Source organism: Durio zibethinus, chromosome 5 (assembly GCF_047325235.1).
Source record: "Durio zibethinus cultivar Kanyao isolate XHJ-2024 chromosome 5, ASM4732523v1, whole genome shotgun sequence".
NCBI lineage: Eukaryota > Viridiplantae > Streptophyta > Magnoliopsida > Malvales > Malvaceae > Durio > Durio zibethinus.
In genome coordinates, this window is record NC_143166.1 from 32,998,214 (window position 1) to 33,014,150 (window position 15,937).

A 15,937-nucleotide genomic window follows, 5' to 3' on the forward strand; every position below is an offset into this window, starting at 1 on the left:
TATTTTTTGAAAAATTTAATTTTCAAAGAAAATTAATACTTTCAACTTTTCCTCAAAAACCCTTTTTTTGAAATTTTTTTTTTAAAGAAAATTGATACTTTCAACTTTTCCTCAAAAATATTTTTTTTGAAATTTTATTTTTAAGGAAAATTGATACTTTCAACTTTTCCCCAAAAACTTTTTTTTTTTGAAATTTTATTTTTAAGAAAAATTAATACTTTCAACTTTTCCTCAAAAATATTTTTTTGATTTTTATTTAAAAAAAATAAAATAATAAAACCAAAATAAAAGTGAAAATTAAAAAAATAAAATAAAAAAAAGTAAAACAAAAATAAAAAAATAAAATAAAGGTAAAAAGAATATTAAATAAACCTAATCTAATAAATAAATTCAAAAAAAAAAACCTGGACGGCTCAGAGTACGGCTGGTTCAGTTCGGCTCAAGGAAGAGAAAACGGCTCGAAGAAGCGGCTTGGGACCTCGGCTTGGCTCAGCTATCGGCTCGGAGGGGGGAGACAAGCGTGGGTCAGGAAGCGGGTCGACGCTTGGATCGGGTCGGATCTCGGTAAAATGCGCGGATCCTCTAGGTCACTTAACGCAAAAACGACGTCGTTTTGAGAGAGTACATAAGGCTCTTCCCTCTATTTTTCGATAGAAACCTTCTCCCCTCTCTCTTTCTTTTTTCTTTTTCCTCTCGCTTATCTCTAAAAGGCCGAAGAACTCCAGTTGAATGTTCACCGGATTCTGAATTTTTTCGTCAAAATCTGGATTTTTCATCGGAAGTTCATCGAAAAATTGGTCGGTTTCTGGGATCTTTCGTCAGAAATTGGGCAGCTCGCCGAAAACTTCAAAGTTGGCCAAAATCGTCGTCGAAAAATTCAATCTTCACTGGAAAAATCACCGGAATCTGAAAATTTTCCAAAAATTTTCAAAAAAAATTTCGCCAAAAATCTCTAAAAAGATTATTTCCGATTCCCACAGCTATTCTAACACTTCTCAACCTTCTTTTAGCCTTCAAAAACTCTTTTATACGCCTCTTTTCTCTCAAATCAGTAGCCTTTTGCTCCCTATTTTTTGTGTGTTCTGTTCTATTTCAGGAGGTCCCTTTTATAGGGATTGATCAGAAGAGTTTCTGATCAATTCCTATTCCTTTTTGGACGGAGATTCAATCTTTGAATCCAATCTAGACTCTGATTGAATCCTCATTCTCAGTAAGATTCTTCAACAGGATTCAATCCCAGCCTTCCAAAATAAAAATCACATAAAAAAAAGATAATTAGAAAAATAATAATAAGATAAATCAAAAATAATATTATAAGATAAATAATAATAATAATAATAATAACAGATAAATAAATATATAATTAGATAAATAAAAATACATACAAAATAAAATGAAAAAAAAGAAAAATAAAATAAATATATATATTAATAAATAATAATAAATAAATAAATAATAAATACATAGGATATAAAGAAAAATATATACATAAAATATAAAATAAGAATAAAATAAAAAAAACAAAAATGCAAAATAAAATTGGACTTACCCATTTGGATCAGGCCCAATTGATTCGGGCCTGAACCAAATTGGGTGTCTACAGCTGCCCCTCTTTGCGTATTTTTTGTGAAACAAAAATTGCGCAAAAACGTAGACACCCAATCAAGACTCAACTCAACATTTTCATTTTTTGATTTTTTTTTGTTTTTTTTAATTTTTAATTTTTATTTTTGACCAAAGCACCTCTAAACAGAGGCTCAACGACTTTGGAAAAATAAATAGCTCATCTAAACAGAGGCACCACGACTTTGAAAAAATAAATTGCTCATCTAAACAGAGGCACCACGACTTTTGAAAAAGTAAATTACTCCTCTAAACAGAGGCACCACAACTTTGACCTCCTTTAAACAGAGGCACCACGACTTTGAAAAGTAAATTGCTCCTCTAAATAGAGGCACCACGACTTTGGAAAGTAAATTGCTCCTTGACAATCATGTCCAAAGGAGTTGAAAGTTGTGTTTGAAGGAATTTCAGGAGATTATGCCCAAAGGTCTTATAAATCAACCCTGATATCAAAAGACATCCTATTTCAAGGATTAGGAACTTACTTGATAAGTTTTTTCTCAAATTTGTAAAATATCTTCATATCTGTCTTCTCTATGTGGGATCTTGGAACACCCCTGCTTCTTGAATTTATACACTATATTTTTTTGAAAGTAGTGTATGCTATACAATGCATATGAATTTCAATGCATGCTATGCAAATGTTGGCCAATTAATTTCTATTCAATGTATGGTACTCAAGTTTCTCAAGCTTTTTTCTTGGGCATCAAACATTTTGATTCTTCAAAGATCCAATTACACTGCTCTTCTAAGATCGAACCAGTGTAGCTCTCAATTGTCTTTTCCACTCACATTCTTCCTTGTTCAGTTTCTCAATACTTTGGAATAAGCTTCATCAATTGATCATCACTTGACCATCATTCAATGAATTTCTCAGCACTAACAAATTTCAAAACAAGTTTCATCCACCATCACTGGGTCATTACTCATAGGTGTCTCAGCATTAACCATTCCAAACAAACTTTATCCACTGATTGTTCTCATTATTCAATCATAACTTGCAAGTTATATCGACCAATTCATCCTTGTACTCATCACTTGGTTATATCACTTTTCAATATTTGCCCCATTATATTTTTCATTTGATCATATCATATATCTTTCCAAATCATCTCTTTTAGGTTTCTACAATTTATTCATTTTGTTACCACCATCATCTTAGATTTCTTTTCAAATGAATGCAAGATTCTTTTAAACACATATTCATTCATTCATTATCATTTCAAATCTTGACAAATACAATGCAAACAAGCATTTTTTCAATTCATTGTAGGGGTGAAACAATAAGAGAACACAAGGTGAATTATGGTAAAGATAATCAATGAAGATCTGTTTTGGTACAAAGCAAATGAGAAAGGAAATAAATTGGATACATGTCATTGGGATGGATGGTATGTCCAAATGATGAATATTCAAACAATTCTCAACATTAATCTAGGATTCTTTTTCAAAAACTCATTCCATTTACTGTTGAAGTCATCTTGAGCTTGGCGAACTTTACCCCGGTCTTTGAGAGATCTTTAGATGTCTTTGATCTTTCATTCATGTGAGCCATTTGACCTGAATCTTTTTTTTTTACCAAAATCACCCTTTCAGGTTTTCAATTTGAATTTTTTTTTTCATTTTCTCATTTTTTCGTTCTTTTTTTTTTTTTTTTTTCTTTTTTCTCATTTTTCATCCATTGTTGATATCTTTCATACATCAAACTTTAGAGCAATGTAGCATGATTCCATTGCTTCATCATAAGCATACATTTGCTTAACATGTGATCATTCAAGTTGAGCATTCACACTTGATCCAAATAGACTTTTCAATGTTGTAATATAGGCCAAGGTGAAGGGTCATAAAAAAATAGATATAATAGGCTCAAAACATGTATTAAAAAGGTTCAAAACCAAAGGATCATTTGATACAACTTGGCATCTTGCCCAATATCATTTCACTACTTTTTTTTCCTCACACAAAGGATTATCATTACTTTGCCCCAAGTCATGTGTGGCATTTTTTTCTTTTTTTTTTATTTATTTTTGAGACATTTTGTGATTTTTTTTAAAAATTGTCCCCCAGTGTAGAGGGTGATCCTTGGTTGGGGTTCCTCCGAAAAATAAATCATAATAGGCTCAAAGGGGTAACAATAAATAGTTTTTCGAATGGTAAAAGAAAGATGACCATTTTTCATCTCAATTGTGAATACTTTTCTTAAACATCATCTATTGAATAAAACTCATGATCCTGTATAAAAGATTACATATCTTCAAGACATATCTCTTTCACCTCTGGTAATGGCTTACCCTTTTTTTTTTGCTCAAATCATCTCCTCATAATAATGTGGATGAGTTCTCAAAATTAAATCTCAGAATTATTGTTATCATTGTCTAAATATTCATCATCTGAAATTTGAGAATAGGAGTATAAAGTTATGAAAGGTAACAGAACAGAGAGTAATGGTCAAGTGAAAGAGAAAAATGTAATGAAATGCATTAACTTACCTTTATTAAGATAATAACAAGTGAAGTCATATTGCAAAAAAAAAAAAATCTAACATTACTCGAAAAGAAATCTTAAAATGACAAAAAAACCTTCAACCAACCTTATCTCCATTCTTAAAAATTATCTCCCTATGCGATCAGGTGAAGAATCTCTATTGACATCTTGCCCCTTAATTCATTGTGACTCTCCAGACCCTTTCTGTTCTTGACTTTCACTCAGAACGCTAACATTAGATGTTGTTGCTTTCCCTTGATCAAAACTTACCATTTCATCATTGATCAACCGTTGCACCTTATGCTTTAAAGTAATGTAATTTTTAGTAGAATGACCAGTAATTCCATAGTGGTAGTCGCAGTGGACTGTATGATCATACCACTTTGGATATGGTGGTTTAAGCGGCTCCACATGGCTGGGGGCAATCAAATGGCTATTATAGAGTTATCGATATAACTCTGTATAAGTCATAGGGATTGGATCAAATACAAGTTTTTTTTTAGTAGTCCGTTGTTCTCGTGAACCACTTGCTGGGTTAATAGAGCGAATTTGAGTTCTTGTAGGAGCTTGAATGTTAAGGTTATATGTAAGATCTTGAGGGTTAAAAATTGATTGGTATGTAGATGAATAAGGTGGTTGTGGAGCAAGCTAGTATGGGTAGGATAAGGCATTATTCACAGCAGGATAGTATGGAGAGTAATCTTGGGTTGGATAGGGTTGATAACCTTTGAATTGTTGTTTATCAAAGCTCACAGCTTGAGCTTCAACTTCTTTCTTTTCTGATGCCTTCTTGGTTTCTCCTCCTTTCAACTTGTCATTTTTTATGGCACTTTCAATAATTTCTCCAGAGATTACCATGTCAGTAAAATTTTTTATTACATTCTCAATCATCTTTTCATAATAGGGAGACTTCAAAGTACTGACAAATAATACTGTAGTTTCTTTCTCAGTCAAAGGAGATTGTACTTGAGAAGCAACATCCCTTCACCTCTGGGCATACTTTTTAAAAGACTCGTTTGCCTTTTTCTCCAGATTCTGTAAAGACAAACGATCAGGGGCCAAATCGATAATATGTCGATACTGACCGATGAAGTCATGTGTCATATCGCTCTAAGAGCGAATGCGGGTTCTATCCAGCTGAGCATACCACCTGGCCGCTAAGCCTGTAAGGCTATCCTAAAAGACATGCATCAAGAGTTTTTCATCATGAGCATGAGCTACCATCTTCTGCCAATACATTGTGATGTGAGTTTTAGGGCACTTTGTACCATCATATTTTTTAAATTTTGGTACTTTAAATTTATGAGGAATAACCACATCAGGGACTAGGCAGAGCCCAGCAGCATCAACTGACTCATAAAAGCTAAATCCTTCCACAGCCCGTAACATTTGCTCTAGCATACTAATCTTGGAGCTTTCTTGAACTTTCACTCTTATCTTTTCTTTCTCCTCTTTTAAATAATTTAGATCAGAAATTGGTTCTACTGTATTTTCAGTGAAGATAAGATTTACATAGCTATTATACTGTCTTGGGTTGAAAGCTGATAGTATTCCAGGATATATTGGATATGCGAAGTGTTATGACGGGACCTCTTGAGCAAACTGGGCTTGAGGTGGGCCAAAGCCTGAAGGATATAAAAGGTCAACCACTTTTTGTAGTGAGGGAACTTGTTGGCTTGTATTTTCTTCAACTCTTTTTCCCTTATTCAGTCTATTAAGAGCCTCAAGAATCTTGCTTAGCTCACTTTCAATCTTCTCTTGTGCTTTTTTTATCTTTTCAAATCTGTGAGAATTTTCTTGCTCCATTTATCTTACTCTGGATCTTGTGTTGTATCGATGAGTAGGGTTCTCGCTAGATGAAGCTATCCTTGGACCTTGAATACCATACTTATGATTAGAAATATTATGCTATACTTTATGTATGATGTTTTAATGTACGAATGAAATGCACATTTTTCTGAATAAAATCTAGTATAAAATGGATGCAAATGATTGTGTTAAAACATGATCATGAAAATAATGCATATGCATACAATCAGACAAATAACATAGTTAGTTTCATGGATGAAATGAAAGTGATGCTGATACATAATGTTACATAGGATAATAAAAATGATACACAAAGTTAAACAATCAAAATGATTAGATAAATACCTCTTTTATGTCTTAATTTCAAGGTATATCTATCATTGGGTAGAAAGGGCTATATCCTAGGCTTAGGCACTCTTAAGGTTCATTATATACGATTTTGAGGTCAAAGTCTAAAAGTCCTCAAATTGTTCCTTACATCCTTGTCCATCACAAACTAGTAAGGCATCATAATCCTCACCCATTACAGGCTACAAGCGAAAAAGGTTCAATTTGAGTGGGAGTATTTTGCTAGCCACTGTGGAGGCATTAGACCTCACGAAAGTAATAGGTACTTTACTCCCTCCTAGAGGGACGGAGCTCGGGTGTAGAGCTCATATTATGCACATGCATATGAATGACATAATTAACAAGGTAAATAAACATGAATGAATAATAACACATATATACAAAAAGGTTCAATTTTATTAGGCTTTTGGATAACACAAATTATTTATTGGCCTGACTCTCGGATTCTCCAGTAGAGTCGCGAAGTTGTCATAACGTCTAGATCCAGGGATCTATCGCTAGACATTGACTTTTAGGGAGTCGCCACCAATCTTTTTTTATCTAGGTGCGATTGACCACCTAAAGAATCTGTCCTTTCAGGGAACACCTAAGTTTAAGAGTCCCTAAAAGAATAGATTCAGGTCTACTAATCAGAACATGATTCGAGAGTTCGATTACATGTGAGGAAGGTTATAGCACCCTCACAACGCCCATCAAAAGATGGTACCAGCTTAAATTTATTTTATCCAATGAACCTTAAAATTTTACCGAGTAATTAATTATTGAAAATTATTTTCAATTGACTCTAATACTTTTAGCAAAAAATTGAGAAAATTCCCTCACCTCAAGAGGATGCAAGAAAAACTACTGTTTCACTTGCAGAGGCTTCGTCGTCGGATTATTTAAAGAAAAAATAAAAATAAAAATCAAAGAAAAGGGAAGGAAATGATGATTGTTCTTATGCAGGAAAAATTGATACTTTCAACTTTTTTTCAAAAATATTTTTTAGAAATTTATTTTAAAAAAAAATTGATACTTTCAACTTTTTCCCAAAATTATTTTTTGGAAACTTTGATTTTCAAGAAAAATTGATACTTTCAACTTTTCCTCAAAAACCCTTTTTTTGAAAATTTTTTTTAAGGAAAATTGATACTTTCAACTTTTCTTCAAAAACTTTTTTTTTGAAAATTTATTTTTAAGAAAAATTGATACTTTCAACTTTTTTTCAAAAATATTTTTTTGAAACTTTGATTTTCAAGAAAAATTGATACTTTCAACTTTTCCTCAAAAATATTTTTTTAATTTTTATTTAAAGAAAATAAAATAATAAAACCAAAACAAAAATGAAAATAAAAAAAAATAAAATAAGAAAAAGTAAAACAAAAATAAAAAATAAAATAAAGGTAAAAAGAATACTAAATAAACTTAATCTAATAAATAAATAAATAAATAACAAAAAAATAAAATAAAAAAATTCAAAAAAAAAAAACCCGGAGCGGCTCGGCTCGACTTAAGGAAGAGAAAACGGCTCGGAGAAGTGGCTTGGGACCTCGGCTCGGCTCAGCTATCGGGTCGAAAGGGGGAGACACGCGCGGGTCAGGAAGCGGGTCGACGCTCGGGTCGGGTCGGATCTCGGCAAAACGCACGGATCCTCTGGGTCACTTAACGCAAAAACGACGTCGTTTTGGGAGGGTATATAAGGCTCTTCCCCTCTGTTTTTTGACAGAAACCTTCTCCCCTCTCTCTCTCTTCTTCTTTTTTCCTCTCGCTTCTCTCTAAAAGGCCGAAGAACTCCGGTTGAATGTTCTTCGAATTCTGGATTTTTTCAGCGAAATCTGGGTTTTTCACCGAAAGTTCACCAAAAAGTTGGTCTATTTCTGGGATCTTTCGCCAGAAATTGGGCAGCTCATCGAAAACTTCAAAGTTGATGGGAATCGTCGTCGGAAAATTCAATCTTCGCTGGAAAAATCACCGGAATCTGAAAATTTTCCAGAAATTTCTAGAAAAATTTTCACCAAAAATCTCTAAAAAGATTATTTTCGATTCCCACAACTATTCTAACACTTCTCAGCCTTCTTTTAGCATTCAAAAACTCTTCTATACGTCTCTTTTCTCTTAAATCAATAGCTTTTTGCTTCCTATTTTTTTGTGTGTTCTGTTCTGTTCCAGGAGATCCCTTTTATAGGGATTGATCAGAAAAGTTTCTGATCAATCCCTATTCTTTTTTTGACGGAGATTCAATCTTTGAATCCAATCTGGACTCTGATTGAATCTCCATTCTCAGCAAGATTCTTCAACAGGATTCAATCCCAGCCTTTCAAAATAAAAATCACATAAAAAAATAGATAATTAGAAAAATAATAATAAGATAAATAAAAAATAATATTATAAGATAAATAAAATAATAATAATAACATATAATTAGATATATAATTAGATAAATAAAAATACATACAAAATAAAATGAAAAAGAAAAAAAAATAAAATAAAAAATATATATATATTAATAAATAATAATAATAAATACATAGGATATAAAGAAAAATATATACATAAAATATAAAATAAAAATAAAATAAAAATAACAAAAATACAAAATAAAATTAGACTTATCCATTTGGATTATGTCCAATTGATCCGGATCTGGATCAAATTTGGTGTCTATACCATAACTATAGAAAAAAAAAAAAAAAAAAAAGACAAATCAAGGTTTAAAATTGGCGGGAGAAGAATCGGAAGCCATGGCTAGAGAAAGTGTGTTGCAAGAGAAAGGGCATCTTATTTGGCGGGAACTGATAGATGATTTTCGCGCCTTAATTGATATGGGCTTGAATTTTCCCGTTGATTAAGAAAATGGAGTTGCTTGATAGCCCATTATTCATACTCCATTTAAAAAAATCAAAAGGCATGATTAGGCTTATATAGCCCATTATGGCTAAGCCCATGATCCCGTAATTCACAAATAAACGTTTTTTTTTTCTTTGAAATTATAACTTTTTATGAGTAATTGATCCACATCAATTTTTTGAGTGTAATTATTTTTTTAACTAAGTTATTTTGGGAAAGAAAAAAAAATCATACTTTGCGAAGCAAATTATTATTTTTTATATTTGAGACTCTTAAAATTTAAAATCTAATCATTAAAATTAAAAATTCAACACTTCATATTGATAATAAAACAAATTATTACTAACCTTATTAAAATCTAATTACATCCATAGTGGTTAGTCCAATTAATAAAGATAAGCCCTTTTTTTTTATTGTCAAAGTTTGGAGATATGTTTATCTTATTATAAAAAAATTTAATTAGTAATATTTAATTAACCAACAGTTTAATATGAGTTTATTTTTCATTGAGATATATTTATGAAGAAAAAACTCTTTTAATTAATTCTTTACCCATATTTCATCAATTGAAGAATTTCCTCAAACACTATTGGTATATTATAAAGATGTAGGATTTTTCTTATAGCAAAGTATTGAATTTTCGTGGATCATTCAAATGAAATACAAATAAAAATAGAGTTGTAGTTATGCTATCTGCCATTAGAGACCTTTAAATACATGGGTAGGTTGATTTTATTAAAGAGCTTGGGGGAGATTGCAAAGGGTTTTTTTTTTTTGCATTAACAAGATTTGGAATAATTGTGAAGATATATGATGAGATTGCATTTCTCATCGTGCTGAAGCCCTTATGAACAGATCATGAATGCAATAATGGACCAATGTTTGGATTTGTTTGCTGTAAAATTAAAGCAGAGAAGTGACAAGCAAAACAAGGAAAGCAAAGGTGAGTACCCAAAGCCCTACGGCTAGTCAAAAACTTGCAAGTCAGGGTCAATGCGTTTCTTTACCAAATCAGCAAACAAACCAACTATTGTAGCGGCAGTAGTAGTACATATTTAATAGCTTGTACCTAAATTTACTATAGCAAAAGGCAATCCATGGAGTAAGAAATGATCTCACATTGCTGTAGCAGCAGCAGAGGCAGCAGCAGCTTTGGTGTTGATTAGGGTTACTTACCACTGTCTAAAAAACTAGGGTTCATCACAACATTTTCTCTCCATGGAATTAGTTTTTTTTTTTTTTTTTAAAAAGCAAGTGTGCCAAGATTTCTTTTACCCAACCTTAGAGATTCTGTTAATAAATTGAGAGAAGCTTTCTGGTGCGGAAACAGCTGTTAGTTAGCTGCAGTCTTTGTTTTTTTCATCGACAAAAACATGGATGAAATTATTAACATAGGTTTGAAGTGTTAATCATTAAATCGTAATCTTACTGTCAGAAAAATGATAATAAACAAGTACAAAGAAAAATAAAAGAAACACATTAGATTTATAGTGATCCTCCTACGATACTTGTTCACATGCAACCGCTGCAGATTTTCACTATAATGAAAAATTGATTACAATAATCAACATTTACTTTCCGGCATGGAAAAGATTTCTGCTTTGGTTTCTGACATTGACAGCAATGAAAACTTATGATAAACATAATAACAGTAAAAATAATGGAAACAACTACCTCGAATATATATATCCCGCTGATGAGTCAATCGAGCGAGTTAAATCAGGGGGGTAATAAAAATCAACCTCATTGAGTCCAACAACGTAGATTATAAGCATACTTCTTAAGGTAAAACTGATAATTATTTGCCATCATATATAACCAATTTGAGTTAACGCGTTCTATAGTTCATGGCCTTGATAGTTTCATCGAGATGATCAACTCAGATAAATATACACTGAGAAGTACTCGCAAAGTGGAAGTTTGTAATTAATACCAAGAGATCAGCTGGAGTTTCTTATTTCTAATATCTTTTTGATTTCAAAACAAATAACTGCTTTAAGAATCAATAATAAGTATATAATCAAGTGCTTTTGTATGCAAGACTTTTTAATCAACTAAAATCATGCTTTTACAATGTCTCTTCCTGCATAAGTTTTTTTTTTTTTTTCATCTCTTTCTAATACAGTTTTTCTAACTATAATAAGAAAGCCATCCTACCTAGAAGTAGAAGTTCATCACCTTAGACAGGAATCCACTCAATAACTTTCAAGTACAAAGGATATGTTCCTTTCTTTTTTTTTTTTTTTCTTTTTTGTCATTGTGGGGCATCAATATCTTTTCCTATAGTAATTAGTTTGATTGTGTCTTTACCATAAAAATCAAACTTGAAGCTTACAATGTATTGCTTTCTATTAAAGCCGTTATCATTTAAAATTCACAGTCTTGTTCACCTTTTTAAACCATAAATAACTCATCTCAAACAGCTTAGCTCATGCTTTAAAACCTTCTAAAGCATAAAGTTTTATGCAATGCATGGACAAGAAAACATACTGTAATTCTAAACAGAAGGTCATATATATATATGCATAGGACATTATGTAAATTCAATAGTTTAAGTGTTTCAATGCATTAATAAAATAAAAAATTGTAAAAGAAATGTGACAAAGTGTGATGAGTTTGCACATGAAGTGAACCTTCTTCACCTTTCTGCCGTTTTAGCAGCTGGGGATGATCATAACCTGATCAATCCTTTTGCATGTTTCCTTCAGAGCTGATGTATTTTAAATATAGCAAGCTAATTAAGTGTACAGATTGGTTTAGCTGTTTGTCTTCTTGCTTATTCATATTCTCTTATAAGTTCACCTGAATCTGCATTCTCCTTGTTTATGAACTTCATAAAAAATAAAAAATAAAAAGGCTTCTTCTTTCCTGTTTTATCTATTTCTCTGCTGGTTTAGGAACCAGCCTGCCACCTGACATACAAATCACTTCTTCCATGTTCAAAACTACAAAGATTTTTAGATGATTGAATTTTTTGTAAGTATATATTTGCTGTATTTGTTTTAATTTCTCAATGCATAGAGTATCACGTAGCTTGCCACATTTTGATATTAGAGACAATATCATATAATTGCAGGCTTTGGAGTAAGGAAACTTAAATACAGAAACTTTGATGAATACCAGATATGTACTAGGGCAACTACAAGTGATCAGATGCTATGAACAAAGAAGGCAGGGAAATGGGAGTTTCTAATTCAAAAAGGTAATTAAAATTGCTAGAGCAAAAAGGCTTTTCTAAAGCAATTTTTTCCTTCAAATTTTGTCTTTTCCCCATATACAAAATAAGTTCCTTAAGATTTTGGGTGGAGGAAAAATTGCGTACCAGCTGACGTGAAAGCATTAAAGGGAGATGCATATGCCAAAGGAAAAAGAGTTTCCGCAGCAATCCAAGTCGAAGTTGTAGGGCTAGTAGCCATTGTTAGAGCAGTAGCATTGATTTGATTTGGCTGCGGCTGTGTCTCTCGAGAGGAGCATTCGCCTAGTGAGTAATGACCTTGATCAGGGCCTTCATCATAGAGAATACCCTTAAACACATGCCCTCCAATACTCACAGCCGTCCGATAAGCATACTGATCAGCTGCATCTTCAATGGAGCTCACTCGAACACAACGAAATGTTGCCGGCGAAGTCACTTCAGCCGGAAAATTTCCCACTTCTAACCCTAAAAAGGAAACCGAATAAAAACGAATGGAAAATTTAAACTAAGTAAATCAACTTTATTACAACAGAAAAAAAAAAAAAAAGAAAGAAAAAGATTAAGACATTGGCAGTTGGTTGTCTTTCCTTGTATAATTGTGTTCTTGTCACAATTTCATTCTCAGTACAGTAGAAAAGAAACGAAAAGAAAAAGAAAAGAGAAGAGAAGAGACCTGCTAGGGTTGCTATGAATATATCCCAATCCCATTCACCAACACGCAAAGTGATAGTCAATAGATCTGTGTATATATATGATGTATGCAAAGTGCAAACTAGTGTACCTGAAGAAGGATTTTCCCTAAGCCTTTTAGGGTTCTGTAATGGGAGGTGCTGTTGTGAAACAGAAGAGAATTGTTGGTGCCTCTGACGCCTTCTATATGCAGGAACCCAAGTGCTTTTGATGTGAGTTTGGCATTCAAATCCTTTGCTCCTACAACAAGTCCTGCACCTCATGTAGTCACAATCTTTCTTAGCTTGGTTTCCACAGTCTTGACACCTTGTGCCTCCAAATCCTCCCTGCCTTGACATCATCATTCATTCAACACTTGTATAAAACCCAATAATTTCCTGTTTCCAAAATCTTCTTCTTGATCTTCTTCAGCTTGACAAACCTCTTGTCTTCTTTTATACTACTACAGTACAAGGAAGATGCTTGTCTAGGTGGGTGGTTGAGGTGTTAGAAATGATGTTGGTATTTTACCTTGAAAAGGTTTGTCTTTGTGGGTTTTTAGACATGATATTTTTTAGTTCATGGCTCATGTAATTTTCTGGGGTTTCTCAGTTTTTTATCCCTTACAGAGCTGTGAAACCAGAAAGAGAGTCTTTGTCTTTGGCCTCTCATCGCCAAAAATTAAAGAATTCAAGAGTTAACAAATGGAATCCCTCCAGTGTAAACGCCGCCACAGGATCATCAGCTACTCAATCAAGTGTGGTTGAATTGAATCACTTTCTGATCAGCAGAGACATAAAGGAAACACAAGTAAAACACTAACATAAAGAAATCTATATTATCCTAAACAATTTTTTTTTCTTTCTTTTTGCCCTTTACCCCATATCACCTGTACCTGATTACATTGGTAATGATCATTGTAGTACAATTTGGCTTTTCTCTTTGTTTTTTATTTTCGTGGAAACTGTTAAAAAAGATGAGGAAAAGAAAAGAAAAAAAAATTACCTGTTCCTCAGCATTTTCTCTTTGGAATGGCTACATGATGGCAGTAATAGATTATATATAGATCTAATCATTTAAACAGTTTGATGTTTAAACAACTTCTGATATGGTCCATATTCCCACCTTTCACAGATATGTAACACTGTGAGTAAAGAACTGACAGCGTTCACTTTATATTTGTCCTTTGCAACCCGAAAACCATCCTTTTCCAACCCTTCCCGCTTCATCTGCTGTGGTGGGTGGGTGGGTTTTTTTTGGGGGTGGGGGTTGGGGGGGCTAGATCCCTTGCTACTCCCAGTACTCCTTGTAAATTTCCACCTAAATGGTAGTATGACGTAAAGGGTGAAGTGCGATCTATCTATGATTTTGATCTTTCTCGATGGAACTGGAACCAACTTAATGAAAAAGGAGCAGTACTGTTCCTTCTCTTTTAGTAGCTTTCTTCAATGGAAGAAGCAAAGACCCAAAGACTCGAACTACGAGCTAGCTGCTGCTTCCCTCATTCTTTGATTCCATGCCTTGAATTCAAAAGTTTTAAATTTTTATGGAGACACTTCATCCTTAGTTTTGTCTTTCTTTTCAAATTATGGTTATTTTTCTTTTTTGATGGAATTTGTTCAGAGCAATTAAGTTGTAGTTTCATAACAATGAAAAGGCTTCAAACGTCATGAAAATTCACATAAAATGACCATTTTTGGTCTTATTTCCAGAACTTAGAATTCTCATATTACGTTTATGCAAAGTCTGAAACGATATTCGCATAAAATGCTACTACACTAGCTTTTAGCCTTTTACGAGTCAATAGCATTAATTAATAAAAATTAAAAATTAAAAAAAAAAACGAAGTCTCAACATTTTGTGTAAAATTGTCTAGCATACACTATAATAAATTTTACCCATGACTAAATTAAGAACGCTGGTGATTGAAAACTATCAAGGAGAAGAAGAGAACACAGTTTTTTTTTTTTAAGCATTTCCTGCAACATGGATTATTCCATTGAGGTGAGGATGGGAGAGTCAATGCTTGGTGAACTCACCTTTGGCAATATCTGGTCGTACGATTTCATTTTGTTGTTTTTTTATCAAAGGAATGGCAGTGGCACTGGGAGAGAAAAGAGTCTGGTTGGCGGAGGAATTGTTATTATATTTAAGAATTTATAAATTTGTACCGCGTAAATTATTAAAATTTATATATATTTATGTTTTATTTTATATAAAAATTATATGCTATAATTTGTTTTAATATTAAAATATAAAATATATATTTTTAATTATATTAAATTTATATATAATTATTATTAAAATTTTAAATCATATCACTTTCATATTTTATTTTTATATTATATTCATGTTGTATTATTATGTCTTGCTTTAAATTATCATATTTTATTTTTTTATTTAAAAATCTTAAATTTTAATTTAATTATTCAATGAAATTATTTTAAAAAAAACATATAATAAATTTAAATTTTAACACTTATAATTACTTATTTTATTATTAGACAAATACCTCTTTCCAAAAAAAAAAAAAGATTTGGGCATATAAGATGTTAATCAGATAATTTTTTTATTATTATTGGATCCTTGGATTTTTTATTTTTATTAATTAATTAATTAACGCGAAAGGCATAAGTTCTGAACTAATGACAGAAGGAAACTACATAATAAAGAACAAGCATAAATTGTTAAATTTAGGTAGCTAGGTGAGAAAAAAATTAAAAAAATAAAAATTAATTTCAAATTATAGTATTCAATTCAATTTAAATCAAATTTTATTCGATTTATATCAAATTGAAATATTAAATGTATATATTAAATTTTGATCAAATTTCAACTTGAAAAGTAAAAACAAAAAAAAATGCACCAAATCAAATTATATATTTTAAATTTTTACAAAAAAAATAATTTTATATCAAACTATATTTAAATATATTAAAATTTTTATTAAATTAACATATAAAAATAAAAAATAAAATTGAT

General features: G+C 31.7%; 1 protein-coding gene across 1 annotated transcript; it reads right to left on the minus strand.

The window, feature by feature from the left end:
• Window positions 1-10,668: 10,668 nt before the first annotated feature.
• LOC111281685 (protein SHORT INTERNODES-like) lies at window positions 10,669-14,694 on the minus strand. Its single transcript, XM_022869346.2, has 3 exons — window positions 13,961-14,694; window positions 13,068-13,735; window positions 10,669-12,751 (listed from the first exon to the last, which is right to left on the minus strand). Exons 2-3 carry the CDS (start codon window positions 13,318-13,320, stop codon window positions 12,381-12,383), a joined length of 624 nt encoding a protein of 207 aa, XP_022725081.1. The 5' UTR covers window positions 13,321-13,735; window positions 13,961-14,694; the 3' UTR covers window positions 10,669-12,380.
• Between the last annotated feature and the right edge of the window lie 1,243 nt (window positions 14,695-15,937).